The sequence below is a fragment of the Myotis yumanensis genome, unplaced genomic scaffold (genome assembly GCF_028538775.1).
Source record: "Myotis yumanensis isolate MYYU_CA2020_CCGP unplaced genomic scaffold, mMyoYum1.0.hap1 SCAF_8, whole genome shotgun sequence".
Lineage (NCBI taxonomy): Eukaryota > Metazoa > Chordata > Mammalia > Chiroptera > Vespertilionidae > Myotis > Myotis yumanensis.
The window spans coordinates 10,287,658-10,308,082 of record NW_027223759.1 but is presented as its reverse complement, the minus strand read 5'-3'; the positions used below and the strand labels follow the sequence as shown (position 1 = coordinate 10,308,082).

Here is a 20,425-nt window from a genome sequence, read left to right as displayed (position 1 = left end):
GAAATGTGAACTGTTTTTACCAAAAGCTATTTGATAATATATGAGGAACTTTATTATTTTTATTATCGGATACAGAAATTACAATTATGGAAATTGTAATTTAATTTTATATATACAAATATATGTCTAATATTCCCTCATGATTAGATTCAGGGTATGTATTCTTGGCTAAAAAATAGTACTATATGAGCGACACTGCGTCTTGCTCTGGATATCACGGATTTTCATCTGCCCTGCATTAACTGTGTTAATCTTAACTACCTCATCATGCTGTTGTCCAATTTCCTCACTTTATAATTACTAAAATTTTTCTGTTAATATGTGGGAAATACTTTAGAATAATGCAAATATCCTGCTGCCCCTAAATTTGGATCTCTTGATGATTCCTGCCTAATCCAGTCCTTATAATGATATTTGCAGAATAATAATTTTCCAACTGCTGCCCTCCTCCATCTATCCATTGGCACTTGGCATTCTACTATAAGCAAGGGCTCTCTCTTTTCCCTTCTCTACTGCCAGCATAGACTCATTAATTTGTTTTCCTTCCGATAGCTTACAATTTATTACTGTACTGTTTTAGCACTCAAATTATCTCTAATTTGGCCAGTGGGAGTTCCTTCAAGCTGGCTCCTGTGTCCTTGTGACAAGTCTCCATCCTATTTGGGGGCATTTCTTTCCTTACTTTCTAATGTTAGAAGCTGTTTCAGACTGATCTAGCTTCTATCCTACTCTTGTCCTAAAATAAGCCACTTTTCCAAGAAGTCCAAGTTTCTTTGAGTGGAGAGTTAGTTGTATTAGAAACTAAATCAGGGTTTCATGTAAGTTCATTGCTACTGGGGTGCTTTTGCTTCTTGTCCTTTTCAACAAATTGAACTAAGAAGTATATGTGAATATATATATGCATATATTACATACACATGTATATAAATATATATGTACACATATACATATATACATGACCACATATACATGCATGTAATATATACATATACATATTTTTAAAGTCATAAATCCATACTGATACCTTGAATTAAAATCTATTCTCATAAGATTCTCTTTTTTTTTTTTTAATATATTTTATTGATTTTTCACAGAGAGGAAGGGAGAGAGATAGAGAGTTAGAAACATCGATGAGAGAGAAACATCGATCAGCTGCCTCCTGCACATCTCCTACTGGGGATATGCCTGCAACCAAGGTACATGCCCTTGACCGGAATCGAACCTGGGACCTTTCAGTCCGCAGGCCGACGCTCTATCCACTGAGCCAAACCGGTTTAGGCCTCATAAGATTCTCTTGTCTTCCCCATATGTAACTGTGTTCCTCTTCTTCAGTAAGAACACTGGCTCCAAGAACATCAACACATATAGTCATTTTTTATATATATATATATTTTTATTGATTTCAGAGAGGAAGGGAGGGAGGGGGAGAGAGTGAGAGATAGAAACATCACTGACGAGAGAGAATCATTGATTGGCTGTCTCTTGCACACTCCCCGACTGGGGATCGAGCCCACAGCCTGGGCATGTGCCCTTCACTGGAATCGAACCCGGGACCCTTCAGTCCCCAGGCTGACACTATCCACTGAGCCAAACCAGCTAGGGCTAGTCATTTTCTTAATCCTATAATAATACATCCACAATTGTTTTAGAATTGCTTTGTCCACATTACTGAAAACAAATCTAAAAAGAGTTCAGTATTTGTTTGCAGTTCTTCCCCCATCTCTTATATCCCATCTCACCCAAAAGAATATATATAGCCAAAACTATCTTTGTAAAAATCCGTATATTAGTTCTTTCCTTTTTCCTTAAGTGTGATTATGATACAATTGGGCTCATTTGTTTCAGTTTTATTTTAGTTTGGGGGTTCCTCCCTTCCCTTCCTTATTGATTTAATTTCATTTTTTGCATATATATATATATATATATATATATATATATTAGTATCATGATTCCAAAAGTCAAAACTACATATAAAAGGCTATACTCAGAGAACTGTCACTACTTCCTGTATCCTTTCCACTCCACCCCCTCTATCCCTTGTAAGTAATAAACTTCATTATTTCCTGGCTTATCCTTTCTTTGCTTCTTTTTGTAAAGATAAGCTTTCTGACCTTCATGAAAGACAGCATACTGTATATGCTTTTTATTCATCTAACATTATCTCTAGAAATCACTCCATATCAGTTCATAAAGATCTTACTAATTTTTTTTCTTACAGCTGCATAGTTAGTACTCCATTACAGGTATGTACCGTAATGTACTTCAAGTAATCTGCTATTCTTAGACATTTGGAAAATTTCCATTATGCAGTTACAAATAATACTGTAATGGATAACACTATGCATATATATTTTCATACTCTTGGAGGTGTCTCTTCAAATTCTTAACAAATGGGGGTACTGGATGAAAGAGTAAGCACACATGCAGTTTTCTTAATATTGCCAAATTCTCCTCCTCAGGGGCTGGAATGTACTATATGTTGACTCACTTGGTAATATACCAAAACCTTGGAAATCCTGGTGCACTGCTTTTGGATTTCAGGTGTACCTAAATATAGTCTCATGATGCTAGAACTCTCCCTCTCACTCCTGCCAAACCTGAATGATATATCTATATATATATCCTCACCTAAGGATATTTTCCCATTGATTTTTAGAGAGAGTGGAAAAGAGAGGGAAAGATAGAGAAAAATACAATGTGAGAGAAACACATAGACTGGTTGTCTCCTGCACGTGCCCTGACCAGGGCCCCGGGCCAGGGAGGAGCCTGCAACTGAGGTTTGTGCCCTTGACTGGAATCGAACCTGGGACCCTTCAGTCCATAGGCCAATTGCTCTATCCACTGAACCAAACCAGCCATGGCTGTTTGTATATATTTTTTAATTTTGCAAATTTCTGGAGAAAGGAATTACAAGGAAAAATAAGTTACTTTAGTTACTTACTTAGTGGTGTTGTATCTGGAGGTGGAAAATTCTCAGTAAAGTTGACATTACACAAGTCTGTGCTACAGCAGCAGAAACGATATGTTCCATTCTGAATTGAGGGAGGGGTGGTAGTTACAATGCATTCTTCATGGTGACACTCTTCAGGATCTCCAAGGTGAGACCAACATCCTACAAATTGATATAAATGTAAACATTGACCCTTATAATGTTAAGGGTCAATACGATAAAAAAAATTAAATGAAAACAAACTAAGAAATAATTGAAATAATTGCAATCAATGTTAGAGTGAGTACTCATCAGTTATAAAATACTTTCGCAAATCAATAGGAGACAATTTTTTTAAATAACAGGAAAATGGCAAAGTTTAAATAGGCATTTCATGGGGCGGGGGAGCCAACAACAAAATGTTTAACTGCATCATTAATATAAGAATTATTAAAGCAACAGTAGATTTCATTTTTGTCTACATTAAATTGATCTAAGTTTAAAAAGTAATAATATACTACTGTAACAAGGAATCAATAACACTCTCACACACTGTTGGAGGGAATGTAAATGTATATAGCATTTCTGGAAAACCAGATGGCAATTTTTCTGAACAGCCTTTAAAATATTCATGTTTTAAAATCTAATTAATTCTACTTTGAGGTATCGATTCCAAAGAAATAATTAGATAAGATCAAAGATTTATGTTCAAAGATGTTCACTGAAGTAGTATGTATTATAGTGAAAATCAGAAAACAACACAATGACCAACAGCGTAATGTGTAAGTAAATTGCCATATGTGAATACAATGAAATATTGTGCAGAGGTTAAAAATGCTTTATATATACACATACACACACACACACTCACAGTCTTGGTGAAACATTCATGATATATAACTCTCCCAAATCAATCAATAAAAATTTTTAAAAATATATAATTGGTGTGAAATTATTTATAGTTTATCCTAACTTTGGGTAACAAAAAGTACACACACATGTAAACATAGAGGGACACAGGAAACACACCTAATAGAATAAATTAGTAGAATTAAAAAAATTCTTAGGAGTATGAAATTGTACATGTTTGTTTTTCTTAGCTTTCTGTATTTTCTAAATTTCATACAATAAGGCTATTATAATAAGAAAGATATTATTTAAATCACCTAAAAATCAATTCCATTTATAAATTTGGGCTTTGTGAGTGAATATATATACATGGATATATTCTTCTAAATTACTGTTTTCCAGGAGAGGGTTTTAACCTACCTCCATGCTTTTCAGATAAACTTCAATTTTATGAAACACAAAGTTATTTCAGGTAAGAAAAGTAGTACTTGCCTTGTTTTACGAGATTGATGTCCCCTTTTGACTTCTCCCAGAGTCCATAGCAGGTGCTACCTTTTGAGCATAATATGGTTCCATTTTCATGAGAGATTCGACTCTCGCCTATCCCAAGGTCTTGTTGATATGGATCTTTAAATGCACATAGACGTTCTTGATTCTGAGAAGCTAAATTAAAGAAAATAAAAGAATGTCATTAATTTTATGGTAAAATTTGCAAAACATTATTATGTAAAATCTTAAGTCTTTTTAAAAGGCATTGTAAAGTTTCCTACTAAATTCCTAACAAGGGTTGAATAAATTTGTAGTTTCATATTTATTCAATTACTTCTCTCTTTCCATTAATTAATTTGTAACCTCCAAACAAGAAGCAAACTTGAAAATTCATTTCCCAAAAGCAACTCCACTCTTACACAAATTATTACCACTTTCTCCTATTAAATAATTTGTGTCTGAATAAAGAAATATCCAAAAATGTCCATGGCCCTAGCTGGTTTGGCTCAGTGGATAGAGCATCAACCTGCGGACTGAGGTGTCCCGGGTTCGATTCCAGTCAAGGGCAGGTGCCTGGGTTGCAGGTTCGATCCCCAGTAGGGGGTGTGCAGGAGGTGGCCAATCAATGATTCTCTCTCATCATTGATGTTTCTCTCTCTCTCTCCCCCTCGCCCTTCCTCGCTGAAATCAATAAAAATATATTTTTTAAAAATGTCCATGCTCTAGCTCTGGCCAGTGTGGCTCTGTGGTTAGAGTGCTGGACTGTGCATCAGAGGATCTCGGGTTCGATTCCTGGTCAAAGGCACATCCACCCTGGTCGGGGTACATGCTGCAGGCAACCAATAGATGTATCTCACATCGATGTCCCCCCCCCCTTTTTCCTCTCTCTCTCTCTCTCCTCTCTCCCCCACCCCGCCTTCCACCCTCTTAAAAAAAAATCAATGGAAAAAATATCCTCCAGTGAGAATTAACATCAACAAAAAATGTCCATGCTCTGAATTATCAAACCTCTAAAACAAACAAATGAACCAGCCAAGAGGGCTAAATAATTTTGGGAAATTCTATAGTATTCACTTTTCTCGAGGAGAACCAAGATGGCGGCGTAGGGAGCGGACCTGTATGTGCTGCTCTCTCACAGCATCATTGAAACTATCAACTATGAAGTAAACAACCGCCACTCAGAACCATGGGGAAGTTGGCCCAGTGGGAGATCTACAACTGGAGGAAAAGAAAGAAGCGCAGTGAGACTGAGTGGGAGCTACGGAGGCACCAAAACCAGAGGTACGCAGTCACACGCCACTCGGGCTGCAAATGGATTCTCGGTTTTTTACGAACCCTCGAATCCTCTGGGCTTGCTCGGGGCGGGTCTCTGAGGCCCCAGATCCCACAGGGAGAGGCGGCCACTGCCTTGCAGTGGTCGGAGAGCGAGGGAAGCTCTGACACGCGGCTGCTCGCCGGCACTGAGGGACAAGAAGTCCTGGTGTCCCGGGGAGGCGAGGGGCGCGGAGACGCCGCCATCGCTATTTCCTCCACGCTGGCGACTCCCTGTGACCCCGCCCTACCCTCAGGGCTGTGCCAGAGGCACAAGAGGGAATGACTGTGCTTTTACAAACTCTCAAATCCACTGAGCTGGTTCGGGCGGGTCTCTGAGGCCCCAGGTCCCAAGGCGAGAGACGGCACGGCCTTCCAGCGGTCAGAAAGCGAGGGAGGCTCTGGCGCTCGGCTGCTCGCCGGCACTGGGGGACACAAAGTCCTGGAGTCCTGGATAGGCAAGGGGCCGCTGAGTCTCCGCCCCGGCGACTCCCTGTGACCCCGCCCTACGCAATTTACAATCCCATCTGGGCTGTGCCAGACTCACAAGTAGAAACGCCTTTGCTACTGCAAACTTTCAAATCCACTGAGCTGGTTCAGGCGGGATCATGAGGCACCAGACCCTACCGGGAGAGGCAGCACGGCCTTGCAGCCATTAGAAAGCGAGGGAGACTCTGTTGCACAGCTGCTCGCTGGCACTGGGGGACACAAAGCCCTGGCAGAGATTCAAGGGGCCGCGGAGACTCAGCCAGTGCTATTTGCTCCGCCAGGGCGACTCCCTGAGTCTCAGCCCTAATCAATTTACATCCCCATCCAAGCTGTGCCAGATGCACAAAAAGACCCACCTGCGCTTTTGCAGCCTATCCCAACAAATTGCAGACTTCAACTGCTCACAGCCATGGGAGACACACTCAAGAAGCAGACCCAGGAGAACCAGGATGGCGGCATAAGGAAGAGACCTGTGCGTGCTACCTCACACAACAACATCGAAACTACCAAATATCAGACAAACACCTATCATACAGAACCATGGGAAAGTTGGCCCAGTGGAAGCTCTACAACTGGAAGGAGAGAAAGAACATTGAGACTGAGTAGGATGTGACACCAAGTACAGAGCCCAACCCAACAAACTGCAGATTTCAACTCCTCGCATAGAAAGAAGCGCATTGAGACTGAGTAGGATGTGCAGAGGCACCAAGTACAGAGCCCATCCCAGCAGGCTGCAGATTTCAGCTCCTTGCATCTGGGAGGGACGCAATCGGGGGGCAGAGTCGGGTCCGGGGCCGGCCAGGGCTGGGCCTGACTCGGCCGGCACTGTGGAACTGCTGTACCAGCAAGCGCACAAACATGCCCACTGGTCCCAGTCTCTTGTGGGGCGCTGGGGGACAGCAGACAGGCAGTCTGTGCACTTGGTGGAGGGCAGGAGTGCTGGATGTTCAACCACCAGGAACGCCTGGAGATTTTGTCTGGTGGGGAGCCGCCGGCAGGGGACAGAGGGCCAAACTTCCTGTTTCCCCGGTAAGGCTGGGATGGCCCCGGTGAGGTTGAAACGGCCCCGGTGTGGTAGGGACAACCCCGGTCAGGTTGAAACAGCCCCCGTGAGGTAGGGACGACCCCAGTCAGGTCGAAATGACCCCGGTGTGGTAGGGACAACCCCGGTCAGGTTGAAACAGCCCCGGTGTGGTAGGGACAACCCCGGTCAGGTTGAAACGGCCCCCGTGAGGTAGGGACGACCCCGGTGAGGTTGAAACGGCCCCCGTGAGGTAGGGACGACCCCGGTGAGGTTGAAACAGCCCCCGTGAGGTAGGGACGACCCCAGTCTGGTAGGGACAACCCCGGTCAGGTCGAAACGGCCCCGGTGTGGTAGGGACAACCCCGGTCAGGTTGAAACGGCCCCCGTGAGGTAGGGACGACCCCGGTGAGGTTGAAACGGCCCCCATGAGGTAGGGACAACCCCAGTCAGGTCGAAACGGCCCCGGTGTGGTAGGGACAACCCCGGTCAGGTTGAAACGGCCCCGGTGTGGTAGGGACGACCCCGGTGTGGTAGGGACGACCCCGGTGAGGTTGAAACGGCCCCCGTGAGGTAGGGACGACCCTGGTCAGGTCGAAACGGCCCCGGTGTGGTAGGGACAACCCCGGTGAGGTTGAAACGGCCCCCGTGAGGTAGGGACGACCCCGGTGAGTTTGAAACGGTCCCCGTGAGGTAGGGACGACCCCAGTCAGGTCGAAACGGCCCCGGTGTGGTAGGGACAACCCCGGTCAGGTTGAAACGGCCCCGGTGTGGTAGGGACGACCCCGGTGAGGTTGAAACGGCCCCCGTGAGGTAGGGACGACCCCGGTGAGGTTGAAACGGCCCCCGTGAGGTAGGGACGGCCCCGGTGAGGTTGAAACGGCCCTGGTGAGGTTGAGACTACTCCAGTGAGGTTGGGACAAATAAAGGGGACCAGTATGGACTGATGAACAGGGGTAGATACAGAAGCAGAGCAACATTGAACAGAATGTTAAACTACAGTGGGAAGCCTGGGGAGGGTTGGGGGGGGGGGGGGGATTAAGAGACCAACTGAAGGACTTATATGCATGCATATAAGATTAACCAATGGACACAAGACACGGGGCGGGGGGTGCGGGGGGTAGGGGCCGGGGGAATATCAAGGGGGGGAAAAAAGGAGACATATGTAATACTCTTTGTAATACTTTAAGAAATAAAAATTATTAAAATATTAAAAAAAATAAAAATAAAATAAAAAATAAAATAAAATAAAAATAAAATAAAAAAATTCAGGAAATATAGTATTCACTTTTCTCATATTTTACAGTCAGCTACGGGAAGCTAAATATGCATCATTAGACATGGTAAACTAAGGATGAGAAGAGTGACTACAAATGGATATATGATTTCCTTTGGGGGAGATGAAAATGTTCTAAAATTAGACTGTAGTAATGGTTGCACAACTCTATAAATTTACAAAAAGTGCCTGGCTGGCATGGCTCAGTGGTTGAGCATTGACCTATGAACCAAGAGGTCAGTTTGATTCCCAGTCAGAGCACATGCCCTGTTGCAGACTCAATCCCCAGTGTGGGGTGTGCAGGAGGCAGCCGATCAATGATTCTCTCATCATTGATGTTTCTATCTCTCTTCCTCTCCCTTCCTCCCCCAAAATCAACAAAACACGTATTTAAAAATAACTAAAGAAATAAATTTACAAAAAGTCGTTGTTCACCTAAAATGAGTGAATTTCATGTTATATAAATTATATCTTAATATATTTGTTTTTAAAAACTATGGCTACTGCCCAAGCCGGTTTGGCTCAGTAGATACCAGTATAGTGTTGGCCTGTGGACTGAAGGGTCCCGGGTTCGATTTTGATCAAGGGCACATGCCGGGATTGCAGCCTAGATCCCTAGTAGGGGTCATGCAGGAGGCAGCCCATCAATGATTCTCTCATCATTGATGTTTCTATCTCTCTCTCTCTCTCTCTCTCTCTCTCCCTTCCTCTCTGAAATCAATAAAAAAAAAATGTATGTTTTAAAAAGCTATGGCTACTAGTGATCAAAAGAAAATGACTTTCTGTTATTAAAAATATCAATATGATAGCCAGAAGAAGAAATGCTCAATAATCACTTATACTGAAGCGACAACCCAATTTAGTTTCAATACCAATCAATCTTTTTCCATAAACATAATCTAATTTAGCTAATTTCAAGAGAACATTTGCCACATAATTCATCAGCTAACAAATATTTACCAACATTACTGAGAATACCAAAGAAGTAAAAGGTTTTCAAAAGCAACAGCTGATCTTTATTTGGTTTCTTAAAGTAGACTTTCCTAATGTGTTTAACTAGCCAGAACTATTACACTTGGCCAATATATTCCTCATGGGCTTCTGATTTATTTCTTAATTTTGGGTGTATCTTATTTAGTGTGGCTTAATTCACTAGCACCTGAGCACTGGAGATGATTCATTAAAACGTTTCTGAACCCACAAAACTAAGGACCAAACTCTGGAGAAGGAATGAAAAAGCCAACAACTGTGTGCCCAAGCCAATTTAGACTCCTAGCCCTGTCATATCACAACAGAAAGCACCTTCAAAGTGTTGAGCTAGAGCACTAGGGTATTCACAAGTAGATAATACAGAGTTCTCAAGTACCTTATAATGGTCTTTTTGGACACAGACAATAATTACTAAATTTAGTAATCAGATGATAATTACTGAAAAATAAATGTGACTTGATTTCAACAATTTAAAACCACTTCAGGCAATCTTCTAGAAGATATTTATTAATATCAACTAAATGTCCAGAAAATATAGTAAAAAATAACTCTAAGGTATGAACCTAATTATAATTCTACCATATTTTTACCACATGTACTCACATATTCAAATTCCTTTAATGACAATCTTAATTATATTTTAGATTCTCTTATACATTAAATACCAGTATTTCCTTAGATTATCCCCTAATTTGCAAACTTTACCAAATTATAAAAATTAAAAATATTTCTACATACAAAGTACATGTAACACAAATTCATACTTAAAAGATTCAAACTACAAACATAAACTCTGTAATGTGAAAAAACATGCCTATGAGGCATAATTTCTTTTCCCTGTCCTACTCCATTTCTTTTCTTTTCTTTTTTGACAGATCCTGCCTCAGGTTTATTTGTACAAATAGCACAGGAGGACACCAGCTCCATGCAGTCAGCAGCCCAGGGAGCCCACCAGTCCTTCTGTCCTCACATTGGCAGTCAGAGGCTTCTACTGTGCAGCCTTCGTGGGGGCCTGGGCACCTTTGGGAGCGAGAGCCTGGACACTTTGCGGGGTAGGAGCCTGAGCCCCTTTGGGAGCCTGAGCTGCAGCTGCATCCGCAGCCTGGGGCTTGGTTTCGGCCTTGGCCTTTGGCCGGCAGAGCCTGAGCCCCATGGCAATGCGGGCACAAGCACGTTTCCCAAGTTTGGGGTGAGCGATGTAGGCAGGTCGACTGAGCTCGCAGCTGCTGCCCTTTGAAATATTGGGCCTGACCTCCTTGGGCTTGACCAGGCCTGATGGCCTCAGCGTGCGCTCATGGCCTTGTTGGCTTGCATCTTCTTCAGGCCCTTCTTGTGCTTCTTGGCAAAGCGCCATGTTCCTTAGGAACTTGGGGTCTACTCCCTTAAGAGATTCGTATCTTTGTGGTGGGGTTTCTTGATGCCGTTTCTGTGCCATTTTCAGGACTGCTTGAGCGTGGTGTGGTTCTTGGACTTGGCCATCTCTGCACCAAAGCCCGCAGACCCCCAGGGACCGGAAGAGAAAGAGGAGGCCGTGGTACAGCACGGGAAATACGGTCATCCAGGCCGGAAGGTACTACTCCCCACTCCATTTCTTAAGTTAAATGCTTCTTACCTAATACCAGATAGTGAAGCTATATAACCCACTCGTTTTCCCTTTTTGTCTTGATTGTTAGAAAGGACAGAATAAACTTCTGAACTCAATATCTCTTGTTTTCCACAACCAAAATATCCCTTTTTTCCCTTCTCTTTTTCTGTTATCCATTTTGACTAGAACTTTGCGTTGACTACTGAGTTAATGAATCTAACTGTACTTGGAAGTATAAAGATCATACATAAATAAGTGCCTCGTTTAATTTAAAAAGAAAAAGAAAATGTATATCCTTGTGAAAGAATAGATACAAAATGAAAATTTTTGCTCTTCCTGGATCTCCTTTACAACTGAAAAGTAGCTAAAGGCCAGAATACATCAAAACTTTTTAGTGACATCTATAATAATAAAAGCATAATATGCTAATTAGACCGGACGTCCTTTCGGACATCCTTCCAGACAAAGCCTGGGCTGCAAGGGCCGAGGCAGCCGCTGCGGTGGGCAGGGACCAAGGCAGAGGACTGGCTGCCGCGGCGGCAGTCAAGGCCGAGCCCTTGCACGAATTTTGTGCATCGGACCTCTACTTATTAAATAATTTGATGATTGAAACCTAAAATTCCTCCTTATAAAAAAAGACAAAAATAAACAAATCCAATCTCCCCTGTGTTTCCCTCTCCCCTGCTCCGCCCCCAACTAAGCTGAATTGATTATCAAAGCAATAGAGATACAATTGGAAGGGACTAAATTATATCTTTAATATCCCTCAGTTTTCACTAAATAATTTTTTTCTTAAAATAACTTGAGCCTACTTTTCAGGAATTATTTTATGATAGTGACATTAGTACAAGTCAATTATAATGTGATATTTTAAGAGTAACTTTCCAAATTATGATTCAGCAAATTCTTATACAATATAAAGGTATTCTAGCAAGAATTCTAACTAAACTGCCCTGGTCAAAACAAAGAAAGTTTATTTTGTAAAACAGTGTTTGTAGCTTTTTAAATGCTCTTTGTGGAATGAGTCCTAGCAATATCTCTGTACAAAGTTTTGAATTCTTCATAAATAATGTAGGAAAAGTAGGGATGAAACAAAGAGTACAAGAAACAGTATAGCCTAGCATTATTTTGTCACAGATCACATACAGAGACCTGATCATTTACAAGTCAGTGTTCTAAATTTGTTAACAGCTAGACAACTTTTATTCAGTCAAGTATGGTCGATTAGCTCTTTTAAGGGACATCCTTAACCAGGTATACTGATTAGAGATGGATTTTTTTTTAATTGCTCTCATTTTAAACAGGTGGTATTTGGTTATAATAAGTATTAAAACAATTTTGATTAACATAACTACATTAAACTAAAAAGAATCTCATCCAAACTGCTGATAGAGGCATCATCATAAAAAACAGAGCTGATCTGATGATGCTAAAAATCTGTTAGCTCCCTGATGCTCCTAGAATTAAATCCAAACACTATGTGTGCATATAGGGTCCTTTATGATATACTAGAGGCCCAATGCACGAAATTCGTGCAAGGGGCTCAGACCTCACAACCCTGGCTGCCTCGCAGCCCCAGTGTCGTCCAGACAGTTGTCTGCTGTTCGGTCTAATTACAAATTAGCTCTTTATTATATAAGAGGATATCCAACAGAGCTGCTTGATCACTTTAGAGGCCTGGGAACTTCTGTTTTCATAAGTCCCTTTCTCCATAAAAACTATTGAAAATTATATTTTAAAAAAATTATATTTTATAAATGCATTGGTATAAAGAGAACGTATTAGTATTATATACTACAACATTTTCTTCAACCTAAAAGTCCATTTTTTCCTTCTGACTTTAAAAGAAAAGAAAATATTTTCATGGACCGCCACAAATACTGTGGGTCTTTGTCCCTGTGCCTACAGTCTTAATGGGTAACCTACCTTTTGCCATTCATCTCACTTCTTTATACTCAGTTCCCACCACATAATATGGCAAGGCCTTTCCTGACCTACTATAATGTTCCCACTATCCAAATGCCATTTTCCCTGCTCTTCAGTGAAGTCTATAGACTATTAAATGATGTGCTCTGCATTCCCAAAACTTAACTCATATATGTCTCAGCATTATATTTTATCTGTTAACCTGTGTGCCTCCCCAACCAAGCCAGAGGCTGACTTCATTTGTTCCAAGAGCAAGATCGGGTTTATTTAACTCATTTTGTATAGCACTAATCTCCAACATTGTTATGAGCAGACAGTTTACATATCTACATATATTGTACTCAATAGCCCATTCCCATTCAAATGTTACCAAAATCTAAGCAATAATCATCTCATCCTTCTACCATACTACAATAAATGAAACAGTAAATGTAGTATGAATGTAGAGGCAATATTATTTTCCCTCTCATATCTAGCCAAATTACTGAGAATAAAGTAATCATTTTTTGTTTACATATGCTTACTGAATCAGTATTTGCTAACCATATGCAGCATTTAATTCCCAGGAACAGATGCAACATGTCTAGAATACTCAGCTGTCTTGAATTTCCCACTCCATGCTACAACACTACCACAAGAAAGTAGAGTGTAAAGGTATAGCATAATTTGATCATGTCTGTATCAGTTAACTGTCAGTATAGACATAAATCTGTAATAAGTATTATGCATATAATGAAAAATACTTATTTCCTTTTATGAGAGAAGAAAAAAATGCTTATTCTGAAAATGTTAATTATTTGCTCTTTCCCCTTTTTACCAAGTAAGCTTACATTACTTGAATTTTCATGAAAATATAGTCATGTATTTTATATATATATATATATATCAAAATCAAAGGTGTCCTTGAATTACTTACTTTTACATCCAATTTTTTTCATTTTGAAATATCTACAAATTCATAGGTAGTTTAAATGAAATAGATCCTGACAAAAGTCCAATGCATCTCTCCTCAGTGTGAACATCTGACACAGTAACTGTACAGTATCAAAATCATGAAATTGACATTAGCACAATCCATTGAGCTTATCCAGATTTCACTTTATACAAGCACTCATCTGTGTATGTGAGTGTAAATATATGCAATTGTCACATATTATTACAATCAAAATACTTAACTGTATTATCACGACTCCCTTATGTTAAAACTTTATAGTCACCATCTCTTCATCCCATTCCTAACCAAGAGCAACCACCAATTTGTTCTCCAACTGGATAATTATGTTATTTCATGATTGTTACAAAAATGAAATCATTCAATACATATCTATTTGAGATTGGCTTTTTTCTTTTTTTTTCTTTTTTTTCTTTAATATATTTTATTGATTTTTTACAGAGAGGAAAGGAGAGAGATAGAGAGTTAGAAACATCGATGAGAGAGAAACATCAATCAGCTGCCTCCTGCACATCTCCCACTGGGGATGTGCCCGCAACCCAAGTACATGCCCTTGACCAGAATCGAACCCGGGACCCTTCAGTCCCCAGGCCAATGCTCTATCCACTGAGCCAAATCGGTTTCGGCGAGATTGGCTTTTTTCACCAAGCAAAATTTCCTGGAGGTTCATCCAAGTTGTTGTATGTATGAATAGTTCATTAATTTTCATGGAGTAATATTCATGGTATGGTTGTACCACAATCTGTTTAACTTTTCACCCTTTCAAGGTCATTTGGGTATTTTCCAGTTTGGGGCTATTAGAAATAAAACTGCTATAAACATCTGTGTATATTTCTATTTTAACAGAAATTTTGTTTATTTAAAATAAGAATAATTTCCTTGAAAAATAAAGTATGACGTCCACAAAAAGCAATTTGACATTAAGACCATGTTCTCTACAAACAAAATACATTGTGTCCCATCATATACATTTGTCCATTTACAAAACATACAAACTCTTTAACTTCCTCAGATCAAGAACTTCTAGTACTGGGAGAAACTGGCTTTGCTATGGAATCTTGGGTTAAAGAATTATTCATGTAATATTCCTTATATGTAAGCAAAGTAAAATGTAGCAAAATAAATACCATCTAAATATGTCATTAAATATCTGAGATGAGATCCATCCATGTTGTTGAAAATGGGAGTATTTCATCTTTTTTATGGGTTAGTATTCCATTGTATAAAAATACCACTTCTTGCCGAAACCGGTTTGGCTCAGTGGATAGAGCGTCAGCCTGCGGACTGAAAGGTCCCAGGTTCGATTCCGGTCAAGGGCATGTACCTGGGTTGCGGGCACATCCCCAGTAGGAGATGTGCAGGAGGCAGCTGGTCGATGTTTCTCTCTCATCGATGTTTCTAACTCTCTATCTCTCTCCCCCTTCCTCTCTGTAAAAAATCAATAAAATAAAATAAAATGCTAAAAAAAAAAAAAAAATACCACTTCTTTATCCAATCATCATCAGTTGAAGGACACTTAGGGTATTTTTATGTCTTGGCTATTGTGAATAAAACTGCAATGAACAAAGGGGTATAAATACCTTTACAAATAAGTGTTTTCAAATTTTGGGGTAGATATCCAGAAAAGAAATCACTAGATCATATGGTAACTCTATATTTAATTTTTTGAGGAACCTCCATACTGTTTTCTATAGAGGCTACACCAATTTATATTCCCACCAGCAATGTACAAGGGGGTTCCCCTTTCTCCCTCCACATTCTCTCCAACACTTATTATTTCTTATTATCTTACTGATAATAGCCATTTTAACAGATGTGAGATGGTATATCATTATGGTTTTGATGTGCATTTCCCTTATAACTAGTGAAATTGAGCATCCTTTCTGTTGTAATAATCAGTGATAGATAAGAGACCAAAATATCCAACCATATACTTTATCCTTCTCACACTCCATCCATCTCTCTTTATCTCTTCCTCACATCAACCTCTTTTTTTTTTTTTTTTAAATCCTCACCCAGGGATATCTTTTCCATTGATTTTTAGGGAGAGTGGAAGAGAGAGGGAAAAACAGAGAGAAATATCGATGTGAGAGAAACACATCGATTGGTTGCCTTCTGCATGAGCCCCAACCAGGGCCCAGGCCAGGGAGAAGCCTGCAACTGAGGTATGTGCCCCTGACCAGAATCGAACCCAGGACCCTTCAGTCTGCAGGCCAATGCTCTATCCACTGAGCCAAACTGACTAAAGCAACTTCTTTCTTATTACCACATATATTCAACATGCCAATTTCCTCAGAGATACAGTCATACAAATATTTAATTCTACTATACAAGTCTTAAATATCACAAAAGTAAAGCCTGAAGCTGTATGGAAAAAATTCCCCATAAAACATTCTTCTTAATATAAACTAGGCTTACTCTTTGAAAGTCACATCCACAAAGTAAATCTAATGGACGAGCCGAAACCGGTTTGGCTCAGTGGATAGAGCGTCGGCCTGCGGACTGAAGGGTCCCAGGTTCGATTCCAGTCAAGGGCATGTACCTGGGTTGCGGGCACCTCCCCAGTGGGAGATGTGCAGGAGGCAGCTGATCGATGTTTCTCTCTCATTGATGTTTCTAGCTCTCTATCTCTCTCCCTTCCTCTCTGTAAAAAATCAATAAAATATATTTTAAAAAAAAAGAAAATCTAATGGACGGAATACCTCACTCCTCTTAGGAGCCTTCGTGCACTCTCTTCCTCTTACCTAGAATGCTTTATGTACTTAACTCCTATTTATATTAGTATTTCTTCTTCAAAGACTCTTTTCCTAATCAACCCAGACCAGGGAGTGTAGAACATCTATCATATGTTCCATAGCGTCCTATACTTCACACAATTTCCACACTTTTTAGTACTTATAATGTGCCTGGCTTATTCAACAAATTATGAGCTCTATGAGAAAAAAGCTTGAGTTCTTGTGCACCACTGTGTCTTCAGCACACTGCATTCATTATACCTGGCATTTAATATATGTTTATTGAATAAGTGAATGATTGATGTGTTATCTTCCCCTTGTTTTGCCAGGGACAAAAAGGATTACTGGCATTAATTTTTTAAATAAAAAAGGGTAGGGCACACCAACAAAATGAAACTCTATGTCCATGCAAAAACTAATACAATAGATTTATTTACAACAGTCACAAAATGGAATACCAGTAATTCAAGTACCCATAAATTGGTGACAGGTTCAACAAAATATATCTATAAAATACTACTGGGCAGTAAAAGGAATCAACTACTGATACATGCAACAAGATGGATAAATCTCAGTATCACTGTGCTGAATGCAAGACACTACACGGAAGTCTATATCATATGATACAATTTATAGAAAATACAAAGTAATCTAAAGCACATCAGTGGTTGCCTGGTGCTAGGGCAGGGGGGGAAACAGACTACAAAGTGCAATCTTTGAGGGACGATAAAAATATTTTGCTTGAAAAAGTGACACTACAATTGTACTAGTATTTATCTCTAATGGGCCTCTGGCTGGACTCTGGATTTGGTTGGGTTCAAGGCCAGGTTGTTCATAAGTTGAATTCATTCTGATGTTTGAGCCTGTCTGTCCAATGGAGCCCTAGAGGTCAGTATGCTGTCTATTTGGCATCCCAACTAACAATTAAGAGTAGGCTACAGGGGAGACTGTCAATATTTTGTGTGGCAAAAAAAGCCACAGTCATTTTGTCTTTGTACTTTGGATGCTGAAATCTTCCTGTGTAACATAGCCACATCTAGATAAATATGAGTGTTTTCTTTTTAAAAATTATTTTCAATGTCTATAAAAATACTTTCTTCTATAGTACATTTATGACCCATATTTACCCTTGTCTGTAAAACACATATTTAGAATAATACTTGAAAAAAAAAAGTAAAATCGTGGTGTTTTTTTTTAATATATTTTATTGATTTTTCACAGAGAGGAAGGGAGAGGGATAGAGAGTTAGAAACATCGATGAGAGAGTAACATCCATCAGTTGCCTCCTGCACACCTCCTACTGGGGATGTGCCCGCAACCAAGGTACATGCCCTTGGCCGGAATCGAACCTGGGATCTTTCAGTCTGCAGGCCGACGCCCTATCCACTGAGCCAAACCAGTTAGGGCAAATCGTGGTTTTTTTTAATTAAAAAAAGAAAAGAAAGAAAATGTTTTGTATGCTGGCTGTGGTGGGGGTTTTCACAAGCATTACAACTTATAAAAATTTATCAAATTGTACAGCTTAGACATATACAATTTATACCTTAACTAAGTCTATGTTTTAAAAGGCAGAAACATAATATAAAGCTGGACAAGAACAGGACAACATCGTTCAGGTGAATTTTTCATGCATGTTGTAAACAAATTATATAGAGAAATGTTTTACTGAGTTACAGAATCTCGTGCCTAACCTATACTCTTAAAAGCAGGTTTTATGGATGAATATAAATTTTCCTTAAGTTTTGTTGGCAGGAATTTTTTAAGACCTTCACTGTCTATATAAACAACCCAAGAATCACATAACACTCATTTTTCAGTAGCAATAATGTATTTATCTGCACTGGAGAAGTCTAAATGCCTTATCTTTACCCTGGAACAAAGTTCAGGGACTAATTCTGGGTATGCATGTGTTTGGCTTCTGTTTATCTAAGTGTCAAAATAAACTATCTAAAATATACAACACAGGAACTTTGCAGTAATGGAACGCATAACTGAATAACTGAAGCAATAGTATCCCTTTCCTAGAACACAAATTTCTCAGGACAAGCACAATTGAGATTTCAAAGTATCACTACAATTCTATTACAAAAATTACAAAGTGTCTTAACCTAATAAAAATGTCCATATAAAATGTGGTGTAAACTCAAATTTCTAAATTCAACTATAATAAATCAAATAAGGAAGTTCCTTATTTTCCAATCTTTCAAAAATGAAATAACTGTCCCTTAATGTATATATTTCTACATCCAGATTACAACAGGTTAAACCGTCATTCTGCTTCTGGTAATATCAAGGAGAGAGTAGAGTGAGAAGATTACAGTCTTCATAAGATGCTTCTTTGGGATGTTTCTAAATTTTATGCTATGTCAGGAGTCCCTGAAACCAGCCCAGAGTTGGTGATTCACTGGGAAGACCCACAGGACTCAGCACATCACTGTGCTCACAGCTATGATTTATTACAGCAAAATAATAACAAACTAAAATCAGCAAAGGGAAAAGCCATTTGAGGTTATGTCCAGAGGTAACCAAGTACAAGCTTCCTAGAGTCTTTTCTTGATGGAGCCCTACAGAATGCACTTAATTCATCCAGCACTAAATTGTGACAACACATGTAAAATGTTGTCTAACTAAGAAAGTTCATTAGAGACTCGGCATCCCAAGTTTTTATTGGGAGACTGGTTATGTAGGCATTTCTCTGCCTAGCACATACAAAAGTTCCAGACTTTCGGAAGAAAAGGAGGTGCTCAAAATAAATCATATTGTTTGTACAAACAGTTCAGGCATAGTAAACAACCCTTATCGGTTATGAAATGGTGGGAATGCTCCCAAAATCCAATTTCTCAGATGCCAGCCAAGGGCCAATCTTGTAAGCAGATCTTTCTAAGGATAGCAAGCCGGCTATGTTAACTCCATCATGCATACATACCTAAAGAGAAAGGCAACCAAAAGCTGATTAAAACAAACAAAAACCCACATACTCAACGACAACTCTGAGCTGATAAAATGTCAGGTAATCCAAGCTCTCCCAAACAGTGATGAGATAGATTGTTCTCCCCTAATTTAGAGCAACAGCAAACCGTAGATAAATTAGGCCCAAGCCTCTGAGAGACATACATCCTGGGGCCTGACTCTTTAGTGGCAATCAGTTACTAAAGAGTCAGTCAAATATTTATTAAGTTACTAGAGGCCTGGGGGGGGGGGGGGGTCCCCCTCAGCCCAGCCTGCACCCTCTTGCAATCCAGGACCCCTCGGGGGATGTCCGATTGCTGGTTTAGGTCCGATCCAGCCTGTGGTCGGACATCTCTCTTGCAATCCAGGATCGCTGGCTCCTAACCACTCACCTGCCTGCCTGCCTGATCACCCCTAAACACTCTGCCTGCCTGCGTGATTGCCCCTAACCACTCTGTCTGCCTGGTCACCCCTAACCATTCGCCTGCCTGCCTGCCTGATCACCCCTAACTGCTCGCCTGCCTGCCTGATTGCCCCTAACTACTCTGCCTGACTGCCTGCCTGATCACCCCTAACTGCTTACCTGCCTGCCTGATCCCCCCTAACCACCTCTACTTCGGCCCCCCGCTGCAGCGGCTTCATCTGGAAGGACGTCCAGAGTGACGTCTGGAAGGTCATTCGGCTACCTAGTCTAATTAGCATATTATGCTTTTATTATTATAGCTATGCCAGGGACTATCCTAAACCTGGAGATATGATGGTAATAAGATGCAGTTTATATACATAACAAAACAGACAGTGCCCCCAGTCTCAAAGTTCTTAAGTCCTAGTAATAGAGACAAGTTATAACACTGTGTGGGAATTGGGAGTGAGTCTCCCACAGTACCACCCTGACAGACAGATTATTTTGGCTGAAAACAATTA

At 40.3% G+C, this 20,425-nt stretch overlaps 1 protein-coding gene and 1 pseudogene across 2 annotated transcripts in view; both read right to left on the bottom strand.

Moving 5' to 3' along the window:
- BMPR2 (bone morphogenetic protein receptor type 2) overlaps positions 1–20,425 on the bottom strand; it is a 120,440-nt gene that overhangs the window by 48,573 nt on the left and 51,442 nt on the right. For both annotated transcript variants that reach the window (XM_070421876.1, XM_070421875.1), the window contains exons 2-3: positions 4,271–4,441; positions 2,942–3,112 (exon numbers count right to left, since the gene is read on the bottom strand). In XM_070421876.1, coding sequence (XP_070277977.1) covers positions 2,942–3,112; positions 4,271–4,441 — 342 coding nt within the window. The remainder of the gene's footprint in view (positions 1–2,941; positions 3,113–4,270; positions 4,442–20,425) is intronic.
- Positions 10,028–11,220, bottom strand: LOC139015506 (large ribosomal subunit protein eL29-like; annotated as a pseudogene).